General features: G+C 38.1%; 1 protein-coding gene across 1 annotated transcript in view; it reads left to right on the top strand.

Annotated features, from left to right (window-relative positions):
- CDC5L (cell division cycle 5 like) overlaps positions 1 to 12619 on the top strand; it is a 57439-nt gene that overhangs the window by 25155 nt on the left and 19665 nt on the right. The window contains exons 10-14 of the mRNA XM_059701552.1: positions 1178 to 1340; positions 3425 to 3589; positions 5221 to 5301; positions 5590 to 5832; positions 9374 to 9571. Of these exons, the coding sequence (XP_059557535.1) occupies positions 1178 to 1340; positions 3425 to 3589; positions 5221 to 5301; positions 5590 to 5832; positions 9374 to 9571 (850 nt within the window). The remainder of the gene's footprint in view (positions 1 to 1177; positions 1341 to 3424; positions 3590 to 5220; positions 5302 to 5589; positions 5833 to 9373; positions 9572 to 12619) is intronic.

Raw genomic sequence — 12619 nt, 5'->3', positions numbered from 1 at the left:
CATCTTATTTTAATGCATTTCAGAATAACTTGCTGTATCAGTTTATTTCACCGTTAAACACTTCCTTGTGTATATCATTAACTAGAGTTTAGAGTTCAGTATCTGTTTGTAATTCTTTTGTTTTAAGCTACTGTGTTTTAAAGAAGAATTTTAAAAATACAAATGTTATAGAAGCAAGTTGTATTAAAATGGAATTTAAGCTTTTAAAGGTTGGAAATATTTGGGGTTTACTTTTAATTTTAAACATTAGGATATGTCTTCCCACTGGTTATTTAGGTAGAAAGCATCTGACTATTACAGCCCTGCATGACAGCACAATGAAGAACCATTGGCAGCCAAATCCTCATTTAATAACACTTGCAAGGCTTGTAAGAGAGCCTCATTCCTCTTTTTTCTGTATATGTCTTGTCTCTCAACTACATTGTAAGCTCCTTGGGGGCAGGGACCATGTCTGATTTGGTAACACCTCACCTCACCTCACCTCACCTCACCTCACCTCACCTCACCTCACCTCTGGGGAACAGCTCTCTCGCAGCATTCGCTTGTCTGGAACACAACCAAGATACAGGAAGTAAGCAACCAAAATAAAAAAGGCTTGGACAATTAAAATTTAAGTTGCAAAGTCTATTAGGATTTTATTCTTAAGAGATTCTCTTAGCTCTCACTCAGAAGTATTCATATTTAGATATGATTCCAAAAGAGAAAGAAATGTAAGGAGAGGAACTACTTAGAGTATGCACACTGATGATAACGATGTGGTAGCTAATAGAGGCAGGCATAGAAATGATAAGAAAAAGGCCCTGAATTAAAACTGAGAGTCTGGGGTCTTTGACCGTGGTGGCTCTCCTTTCTGTCTCCTGTATGTTCTTAGCTACTGTACCATATCAAGAAAAAGTTGAAGTAATGTTTGGGGGACCTATCTTAGGAAGGCAAGTAATATCAAATGTAATGACTTTATTTGAAGTCATTAAAATAAAAATACTGTGTGTAAATAATAAGCTAGTTGAGCCAAACCTTTATTTTAATCTAGAGATCTAACCTAAAACCAGATTAGGGTGACAGAATTTCTGGAATCTTTATTTATTGTTTTCCTTGTAAAACAATTTGTGAAAAGCATTTGAAAGCACAATACAAATAAAAGCGGTACTTGTATTAATTAGAATTTTTGTCTTTCTAGGACTCCCTCTCATGGATCGGAAGGGCTGACTCCCCGGAGTGGGACAACTCCCAAACCAGTTGTTAACTCCACCCCGGGTAGAACTCCTCTTCGAGACAAGTTAAACATTAATCCCGAGGATGGAATGGCAGACTACAGTGATCCCTCTTATGTGAAGCAGATGGTACAAGTCAATTCCTGTTTAATCCTCTTAAAAGAAAATTTTTTTTTCCTATCTTATCGCTACCAAATTAAAATTCCCTCCCTCCCCAGTCAGTGAATATTACTTATTTCTTAATCTACACACCTATGGATGTCAGCAAAGGAAAATGATTTGCAGTACTTAATCTCATGCCTATTTTTTCTTACTCTTAAAATGTTTGTGAGTATTGATTATGTCTGTAGTAATACTTGTATCTTTTGTGATTTTAATCTTTATCATTTACTAATCAATACTTGAATGGTACATTTATTTTTATATGTTTTATTATTATTTTAAAAATACTTTTTAATTGATTTCAGAGAGGAAAAGAGAGGGAGAGAGAGAGAGAATCATTGATCAGCTGCCTACTGCATGCCCCACACTGGGAATCAAGCCCACAACCCAGACATATGCCCTGATCAGGAATTGAACTGTGAGCTCCTGGTTCATAGGTCGATGCTGAACCACTGAGCCATGCCAGCTGGGCGATACATTTATGTATTTTTTTAAATTTTTATTTACATAAAATAAATAGTTTTGAACACCTCAAATCAGATTTTGACCCTTGATTCCTGTTTGCTCTCTACTTCTTCAAGGACAAATCTATATCTCAAAGCAAAGTTAATTTGAAGCTTATTGCTGATCTTAATAAAGATTTCTTTCATATGTTTTGCATGGTGATGTAGAAAGGTAATGATAAAAATGAAGGTCAGCCCTAGCCGGATTGGCTTAGTGGATAGAGTGTTGGTCTGTGGACCAAAGAGTCCTGGGTTTGATTCTGGTCAAGGGCATGTACCTTGGTTGCAGGCTCCTCCCAGACCTGAGCCCTTGTTGGGGCTCATGTAGGAGGCAACCAATCTCTGTGTTTCTCTCACATCGATGTCTCTCTGTCTTCCTTCTACTCTCCCAAAAAAATCAATGGGAAAATATCCTCAGGTGAGGATTAACAAACAAACAAAAATAATGAAGGTTGCAGTTTTGCTCAGCCTATGGTAATGCTTTTATTACATCACTATTAGGCCTTATTATGATGCCACAGAAAATCATTGTGAGATGTTTATAATAAGTTCTAATGGCCTGTTTTCAGTTTACAAATTCTAACTTCATATATAGATTTGGTTAGGGAGTTTTTTTTTAATGGTGAAAATTGATATCAACTAATGCCAACTCTGAATGGCTACGTAAGAATTAAACAAATGAAAAATATGTGTGCAAAGCACAGATCTGGACACCTCTAGGGATCTAAAGTTGAGTAAAGATGTCCTTTGTCTTAAAGAAGTTTATACTCTGGAGAGATTGTCAGTACTATACCAAGTTAAGAAATAATTGTAATATAAGAACAGAGTAAGCTCTTTGAGTAAAACCAACATGCTTATTTAGGGCGGCCAAGGAAAGGAATAACAGTTGGTTGGGAACTAGGAAAGCCTTCATTGACAAGGTACGCTCAGAAGGAAGGTGGTGGCTGTTCCAGAGGGAGGTCATAACATGAGTAAGTGTGGAGCATGTTTTTAGCAACTCATCATGTCTACACCTAGCAAATGTGTAATGGAGCAGTGGGGAGTGAGATTGGAAAGGTGAGCTGAGGATATACTGGGAAAACTTTGGGCCCATTGGACTGTTTTTTTGGCTTGCATATGATCTAGTCTTTCTATTAAAAATATACGTACACACACACACACACAAATTCAGGCATCTTTTCAGGTTAGATTTTATTAGTCCAAGGACAAATTGAATTTTGAACTTGTTCTTTTGATTGCTATTAAATTTGTGTCAGCAATGTTTTCCTTAAATGGAAATCCTGAAGGCCTTTTTTGCCCCTGTAGAGGTACTTCCCAAACCTTCTATTAGCATATGCCAGAGTAACTCCCACTGATTCCAAATTGATTTGTCTTAATGTAGGGAAGAACCGGAGATAGAAATTTAAAAACTTGTCTCAAATCTGAAGTTAGGGATCATTTTTTAGAATTAAAATTAGGCTAATTATATTTTAGGAACTCATAAAATATTGGTTGGTTACTTAAAGTATATGAATTGAGAAGGATTGATTTTTTTTTTTTCCCCTACAGGAAAGAGAGTCTCGTGAACACCTCCGTTTAGGGTTGATGGGTCTTCCTGCCCCCAAGAATGACTTTGAAATTGTTCTACCAGAAAATGCTGAGAAGGAGCTTGAAGACCGTGAAATAGATGATACATACATTGAAGATGCTGCTGACGTGGATGCACGGAAGCAGGTGGGTAATTGTGCTGGAAAGGAAGGAAGCGTGGGTTTGCTGAATGTGTCAGTGGGCTGAAAAGAATGGCCATTAAATGTCTCAAGATCTCTACCTATGAGGTTTTTCAATATTTAAAAAACCCTAAATCACTTACATCAGTAATAATATATAGTCACATCCTATATAATAAAAGGCTAATATGCAAATCAAATGAATGGTGTAATGACCAGTCACTGTAATGCACACTAACCACCAGGGGGCAGCCGCTCAATGCGGGAGCTGCCCCCTGGTGGTCAGTGCACTCCCACAGGGGGAGCACCGCTCAGCCAGAAGCCTGGCTCACAGCTGATGAGCGCAATGGCGGTGGTGGGAGCCTCTCCTGCCTCTGTGGCAGTGCTAAGGATGTCTGACTGCCAGCTTAGGTCTGCTCCCTGCTGTGAGCGGGCCTAAGTCGTCAGTCAGACATCCCCCGAGGGCTCCTGGACTGCAAGAGGGCACAGGCCGGGCTGAGGGACTCCCGCTCCCCGAGTGCATGAATTTCGTGCACTGGGCTTCTAGTAATAATATACTCAGAATATCTTGATAGACATTCTTAAAATGTGTGTGTATCTATCTATCTATCTATCTATCTATCTATATCAATTTAAATATCCTTTGTCAAATTCATTATGCTTCCTTAAAATACCCATAAGTAGTCTTTTAGACATTGCTTTTTACTCTAGCCGAGAGTTACTGATCAGTATTAAAAACAAGTACATTGTGGATTGGTTGAGTAAATGGTTTTAGATCAGTATACACTAATAAAAAATGTGGATTTGGAAATTTAGAGAGTGTGCCAGGATAATAATAGTAACATTTTGTATTAATATATCTTATAGTTAATTACTTTCTCATTTGCACATAGCAGCTTGGTGATGTAAATAACTTCATTTTAGAAATGAGGAAACAGGCACAGGTGAATTAAGAGAACCTCAGCAGGTCTCGTGGCTGGAAAGTGGTGCCTCTTGAACTGAAACTGAGACTGAGTGGCCCCTTTTAGGAACTCTTGCAGCCTAGCTCAGATGGTTTTGAAGTTGAATAATTTCATCGGATTAGAGTGAGAATGGCATCATTGGAAATCGTATTTTAGAGGAAACCACATGAATATGCTTTTTGGTGGGAATATAGGGTAATACTTTCTGTGTTTAGTTCTTTTAGTGACTTTGAAATACATTTAGTCAGAAATGTTGTGAGATTCTAATGTGCTATCCCACATGATTCATAATTTAAGAATCAAACACCTTCATTGGCCGAATTTTTAAATTTAAAAAAGTAGCTTTGGGTAGATGAAAAGGGTTGTGTTGCAGAGAAATAGTCACCTCAAATTTGAGGATTCTGATTTACACAAGGAAAGGATAATTATCTGATGGACACAGCATGTAAATTTGGAGCGTACTCTGGTAGATGTTGGAAGTTCTTAATTTCTGTTTTACTGAGAGAACGAATAGATTAATTTCTGTTGCCTTATATGGCCTTTCTGCAAACTTACAGATGTCTAGATCTTTAGCTCTTGAACATATATGTTCTTATAGACTGAAGTGTTTTCAACTTTATTGAAGTGTGTTAAATACTGTATAAGGGCAATAATGGATATAAAAATAATTTTTTAGGCCATACGAGATGCAGAGCGTGTGAAGGAAATGAAGCGAATGCATAAAGCTGTCCAGAAAGATCTTCCAAGACCATCAGAAGTAAGTGTTAGAATTTTTGGCTGGGGAAGTTTTAAGTTTTTTTTTTTTTTCATGTGATTGATTTCATTTTAATATCATTCATAAGTCTTATAAAACAAAACTTTATCTACTGCCTAGAATATAGTACAGAATTTCTCAGTTCTAGTCACTGGAACAAATAAGTATTTAAAAGGGGGGAAAAAAGAGGATTTCTTTCGTAAATGTATAACTGCTGTTTATGCTAGAACAAGTAATGTTAGTATATTGCAGTGAATATGTTTGGTAATTTTACTTGTTTTACAATTTTAGGTAAATGAAACTATTCTAAGACCCTTAAATGTAGAACCGCCGTTAACGGATTTACAGAAAAGTGAAGAACTAATCAAAAAAGAAATGATCACAATGCTTCATTATGACCTTCTACATCACCCTTATGAACCATCTGCAAATAAAAAAGGAAAAACTGTAGGATTTGCTACCAATAATTCAGAGCACATTGCCTATCTGGAACATAACCCTTATGAAAAGTTTGCTAAAGAAGAGTTGAAAAAGGTATGATTGAGCGGAATATTTCTCTTTTGAGATTTAAGTAGTTGTTTGATGCCGTGTATCATGGACAAATATTAACTTCTTTCCACATACTGATATTCATGGGTATTCTCCTCCCCCCTCGCCCCCCCTCCCCCATCCCAATGTTCAGCGATAGGTCTTTATTATATCAACACTGGCTCTGGTGATGGTGTTTTTGTTTCATGGATGTGTACCTGATTGACAGTTGCTACAGCTCAGCTATGTCTCTGAATAGAATTGAATGCCTTTAATACTTGAACTTCATTTATTTAGACTAATATAAAATACAAGGATATATTAAAAATGTTTACAGTTTAAGCTCTTTATCTATTCAAAGAAAGGAAATATTTTTTACTGAATTTATTTTCCTCACATGATTTCTCTCTGTCCTTTTGGATATAAGGAAAGAAATATTTTCTTGTATGAAGTCTTTCCTGCCTCTTCTTCCATATTCTTTCTGCTCTGACAGAACAAACAGCTGTGAATAGAAATTGTGAATTTCTATTGTGTGTTAAATACTGTATAATGGCAATAATGGATATAATGGATTTCTATTGTGAATAGAAATCTGTACAGTGGTGTAAGAAAATACAATTGGTTTCATGGTTGGAAGCAGAGTGGTCATTAGCTTAAAAGTCTTTATCTCTGAGGGGTAATGATTGGAATGGCCTAAATGTAAAACAAATAAGATTCTTTTTTCTGTCTTTTCTCCTGCACTTTTCCTCTCTCTCTTTCTTTGTCTTACTTTGTATTTTTCTTATTGCATAAGTGATACATATTTATTATAGGATTTTTAGAAAATAGAGAAAGGGAGGATTTAGATTATTTCAAAATTTGCCCCTGATTTCTGAGTAACCTCAACTTACTGTTTTTAAGTGCGTGCAGTTGGAACTTGACATCTGCTGAGTGACTCTGCTGCAGTAACCACATCTAATTATTGAACTGGGGTTGAGAATTAGACAGTGAACTTGATACTTGAAGAGTTTTTTCTCTTTTTAGAGTAAAAACATGAGGGAAGATGGCATTTAAGAAATAAGCTTTTCTACACCCTAGCTGGTTTGGCTCAGTGGATAGAGCGTCGGCAGACTGAAGGATCCCGGGTTTGATCCCGGTCAAGGACACATGCCTGATTGTGGGCTCGATCCCCAGTTGGGGGCATGCAGGAGGCAGCTGATCAATGATTCTCTCTCATCATTGATGTTTCTATCTCTCTCTCCATCTCCCTTCCTCTCTGAAATCAATAAAAATATATACAAAATAAATAAAGCTTTTCTAAATTTATTGTATGTATGGACACCTGAAATAAGGAGCACATCTGCCCTGGCTGGTGTGGCTCGGTTGGTTGGAGCATCATTCCATACACCAATAAATTTTGGGTTCAGTTCTCAGTCATGGCACATACCTAGGTTGCAGGTTTGATCCCCGGTTGGGAGAGCGTAGGGGAGGCAGCTGATCGATATTCTCTTACCTCGGTGTTTTCTTCTCTTTCTCTCCCCCCTTCCCTCTCTCCCTCTCCCTCTCCCCTCCTCCTCCTCTCCCTTCCTCCCTCTAAAATTAATGCATGTCCTTGGGTGAGGATTAAAAAAGAAAAAAAGGATCACATCATTGCTAATAGAGATTCTGTAGGGGATAGATTTTAATACATTTTTTAATTAATAATTTTTTTTGTTAACCCTCACCTGACGATATTTTATCCTTTTTTAAATTTTTTTAGAGAGAGTGGAAGGGAGGGAGTGGGGGGAAGGGGGAGAGAGAGAGAGAGAGAGAGAGAGAGAGAGAGAGAGATGTGAGAGAGCGACATCGATTAGTTGTCTCCCGCACCTGCCCCGTTCGGGTCAGTAGGGGATTGAACCTGCAACCCAGGCACTTGACTAGGAATGGAACCCGGGGACCCTTCCCTGCTTGGGCTGATGCTCTAGCCACTGAGCCACACTGGCTAGGGCCTAATGAAATTTTTGAAAGTATTAATTGTAAATAGTGTTTTAGAGTTATTCAGAACCATTATAAATTAGTTTAAATATTTTTTCATATTTTATTTATAGTCCTATTTGTTCCAAAAAGATTTAAAGCAGTTATTTATCTAGCAGATTATTTTATTTTAAGTTCTTTATTGTTGAAAGTATTACATATATCTCCTTTTTTCCCCCATTGATCTCTCCCCGGCCACTCCCACCCCCCTATTTAGCGATTTCTGTATGGACAATTTAAAGATTACGTAGGTGTATTCTCTCCTAATAATGATAAGAGCTGAACTTGTAAATTTTTATTATGTTCAGTTTCAGAGTGGGATACCATTTCTCTTACCATAAAGTGTCAACATTTCATTAAGCGTGTTAACATTGGTTTGTTTCCATTATTTTCTCTAAGAGGTATTGTTTAAAAGTATCTATTCTTGCCCTAACCAGTTTGGTTCAGTGGATAGAGCGTCGGGGGCATGTATCTTGGCTGCGGGCACATCCCCAGTAGGGGGTGTGCAGGAGGCAGCTGATCATTCTCATCGATCTTTCTAACTCTCGATTCTTCTCCCTTCCTCTCTGTAAAAAAATCAATAAAATATATTTTTAAGAAAGTATCCATTCTTTAGCTTACATAGACATGATTTTTACATTTTTTGTTTAAAATTTTTTGTATGCTGATCATTTCTCTTAATTTTACATATTTTGATCTGTTTATTTTCTGATATTACTTAGAATGATTGAATGCTTTCTATAAAGCACAAAAAATGATTGTCAGTTTTTCATGAGCCATGAAGCAAAGGGCTGGAAGGTTCATGTGGTATGCTCACAGAATCTGGGTGTCTGGTGTTGGGCTAGGCACTCTATTAAAGCTGTGGTTTGAATCCAGGCCTGCACAACTCCCCCCAACCCCCTCGTTCTTAGTGAGCAAAAACTGGCCTATGATCCATCAATATTTGACTGGTGCCCCCAATCTCATTCTCTAGCAATGTCAGGGACATTCTTTCAGATGAAAACAAAGGCATGTGTAAAAAAATGCCTCATTCCATGATCATGTGAAGTCCCTCGTGTAGATAGGGGTAGTAGAGTGGAAGCCTTGGTGGTGTTTGGCTTGAGCACGATCCTGCTTTGTCTGCTAACGAGATGTTTTTGAACAAGGTGTTTCACCTCTTTGAACCTTAGTGTCATCAACATTAAAATGAGGTTAATATTGACTACTTTCTAAGATGGCTGTGGTATTTGGAGATAATATACGCAAAACTATTAAATTCAGTTCCTGGCACATAGTAGACACCTGAGAAATGGTAGCTGTTGTTATAATGAGTGAAGGCAAAGGATTGTTTATATTATTGGGGCTACATGGATGCTTGGCTTTTCAGATCAGTCTGCATTGACTTACAGGCTTCCTTACTCATTTTACTTAGGCATTTTTCCCCTTCCAAGAAACAACCAGTCAACTAGAACTCCTTGCCTTTGTCCAGAGGAGGAGGAAAAACAGTCTTTAAAGCTCCCAGTTGATGGCAAGTCTTTCTAATACTCAAACTTATTGAAATTATTATCTTAAACAGGCCCAAGATGTTCTGGTACAGGAGATGGAAGTGGTAAAACAAGGTATGAGCCATGGAGAACTCTCAAGTGAAGCTTATAACCAGGTGTGGGAAGAATGCTACAGTCAAGTTCTGTATCTCCCTGGGCAGAGCCGCTACACACGGGCCAACCTAGCAAGCAAAAAGGACAGAATTGAGTCACTTGAAAAGAGGCTTGAGGTTGGTATCCATTTAACATTCTAATTTAAATGTACTTTGATTGAAATAATGAGCCAAGTAATATCCCTGGAAACAACTTCAGAAAAATAGACCTGAGGTGATTTGCCTTTGCAGTTCTTGAGGGAAAACTACACTGAAGTGTTTGGTCCTCTTTGGCTTTCTTTTTCCATTGGATTTTCACGAGTTGCTGGCCTTCATGATGAAGAGTAACCTCCAAGTTGGCCACAGGTCAATCAGAACCTGTAAGATGTGGGAGCAAGGAGCCAAGACATTAACACTAGCCCTAGCCAATTTGGCTTAGGGGATAGAATGTGGGCCGGCGGACCGAAGGGTCCCAGGTTTCATTCCAGTCAAGGGCATGTACCTCGGTTTCAGGCTCAGTCCCTGGCCCCAGGTTGGGGTGCAAGTGGGACGCAGCCAATTGATGTGTCTCTCACCTTGATGTTTCTCTGTCACTCTCCCTTCCTTCCACTCTCTCTAAAAATCAATTGAAAAATATCCTCAGGTGAGGATTAACAACAACAATAAAGTTAACAGTAGTCACTCAGAACAATGTAGCTCAATGCCAGAGTAGCTTGTTTTCTCTAAGAAGGAAACTCAGTGATTCCAAGGAGCCTTTTTCTATAGCCAAAAGAGCACATTTAGCTCTAGCTGGTTTGGCTTAGTGGACAGAGCGTTGGCCTGCGGACTGAAGGGTCCCCGGTTTGATTCTGGTCAAGGCCACATGCCCCTGTTACAGGCTCGATTCCCAGGAGAGGGCATGTAGGAGGCAGTCGATCAGTGATTCTCATCATTGTTGCTTCCATCTCTTTCCCTCTCCTATCAATACAAATATATTTTGAAAAAAGCACACTTAGAAAACTTCGATACCTTTTGTTCATCCTCTCTGATTCCTGTGAGTTTGTTACAGAGAGCGCGCCGAGTTGGATTATCCAGACAATGGCTTCCATGATTTTTCATGTTTGTGAAAATGTTGAAATGTACCAGATGGGAGTTTCATTACATGTGGTTTCTTAATATTGTCTGCATTTTTTGAATTGCAGAATCCGTGTAGGCATTTTGCCAGTGGCATGCAAATTGTGGTTCATGGACCACTAGGCTGACTTGTGGATTCTTAATGGTGGTCTTCAGGGATGTTTCTGAGGCCAAGTTATAATGGGAAGGAGAAAGGGTGCTTCATGCAATCACATTATGCAATTTTCTCTTATGTGATTGCCAGTTTCTCTTTACAGCAAGCATATTTGAAAATATTTTTATTTAGGGTTAACGTAAAAAATGATAAAATTACTGGGGTGGTCAGGGCTATGTAGGGCTAGGGAAATGAGCAGGAAAAAGGAAGAAAGCAATACATTTTTGAAATTCTGGAATGTAAGGTCTTTCTTTTTTCTTCTCACCCAAGGAGAAAGGAAGGAAGGTGGGGGGGGGGAATAGAAACATGATTGGTTGCCTCCCATATACACCTCAACTAGGGTTTGAACCCTCAACCTTTTGGTGTATGGAATGATGCTCCAACCAGCTGAGCCACCTGGCCAGGGTATAAAGGTCTTTTTAATTAAAGTATAGTTGACATACAATATAATATTAGTTTCAGTTGTACAACATAGTGATTTGATTTTTATGTACCTTACAGAATGATCATCACGAGCAGTCTCGTGACAGTCTATCATCGTACAAAGTTACCGTGATATTACTGATTGTATTCCCTATCTCTGTTACATCCCTGTGACTTACAAGTTTGAATTATAAGTTTGTACCTCTCAATCCCCTTCATCTTTTTGCCCATCCTCCCATCACTCAACCCTCTGGCATCAATCATTTTGTACTCCGTATGAGTCTGTTTTGTTTGTTCCTGTGCTTAGTTTCTTCGAGTCCACATATACGTGAAATGTTTGTCTTTCTCTGACTTATTTCACCTAGCATATACCCTCTAGGTCAGTGATGGCGAACCTTTTGAGTTCGGTGTGTCAGCATTTTGAAAACCCCTAACTTAACTCTGGTGCCGTGTCACATATAGAAATTTTTTGATATTTGCAACCATAATAAAACAAAGACTTATATTTTTGATATTTATTTTATATATTTCAATGCCATTTAACAAAGAAAAATCAACCAAAAAAATGAGTTCGTGTGTCACCTCTGACATGCATGTCATAGGTTTGCCATCACTGCTCTAGGTCCATACATGTTGTCACAAATGGCAAAATTCCATTTTTTTCCTGTGGCTAAGTAATATTACATTACACACACACACACACATAAATATAATCACATTGTCATTTAAAATACTTTTTTTGATTGCCCTGACCCAGCAAACCGTGACCTCCTGATTCATAGGTCAACGCTCAACCACTGAGCCACACCAGCTGTCTGTCACATCATCTCTATCCATTCATCTATGGATGGACACCTAGGTTGCTCCCATATCATGGCTGTGGTAAATAATGCTGCGGTGAACAAAGGAGTGTGCATATCTTTTCAAATTATGTTTTCATTTTCTTTAAATAAATGCCCCAGCTAAAATTGCTGAACTATATGGTAGCTCTATTTTTAATTTTTTTGTGGAACCTCCATACTATTTTCCATAGTGTCTGTGCCAATTTACAATTTCACCAACAGTTCACATAGATTTCCTTTTTTCTACCTCTTAACCATTGTTACTTGTCTTTTTGATGACAGCCATTCTGACAGGTGAGATGATATCTCATTGTGGTTTTTATTTGCATTTCCCTGATAATTAGTGAGGTTGAGCCTCTCTTCCTATGTCTGTTTGCCATCTGTATGTCTTTGGAGAAATGTCTATTCAGGTCTTCCCAGAATAGAAATGTCTATTCTGCCCATTCTTAATTGGATTATTTTTAATGCTGAATTTTATAAATTCTTTATATATTTTGGATATCAACCACTTATCAGATATATCATTTGCAAGTACCTTTTTCCCATTTGGTAGGTTGTCTTTTTGTTTTGTTTTCTTCACTCTCCAAAAGCTTTTTGGTTTAATGAATCCCATTTGCTTATTTTTCATTTTGTTGCCCTTGCCCGCCTGAAGAG

This window comes from Myotis daubentonii, chromosome 6, assembly GCF_963259705.1.
Source record: "Myotis daubentonii chromosome 6, mMyoDau2.1, whole genome shotgun sequence".
Classification (NCBI taxonomy): Eukaryota; Metazoa; Chordata; class Mammalia; order Chiroptera; family Vespertilionidae; genus Myotis; species Myotis daubentonii.
Note: the sequence above shows the minus strand (reverse complement) of the source record. Positions and strands in the feature narration are given on the sequence as shown.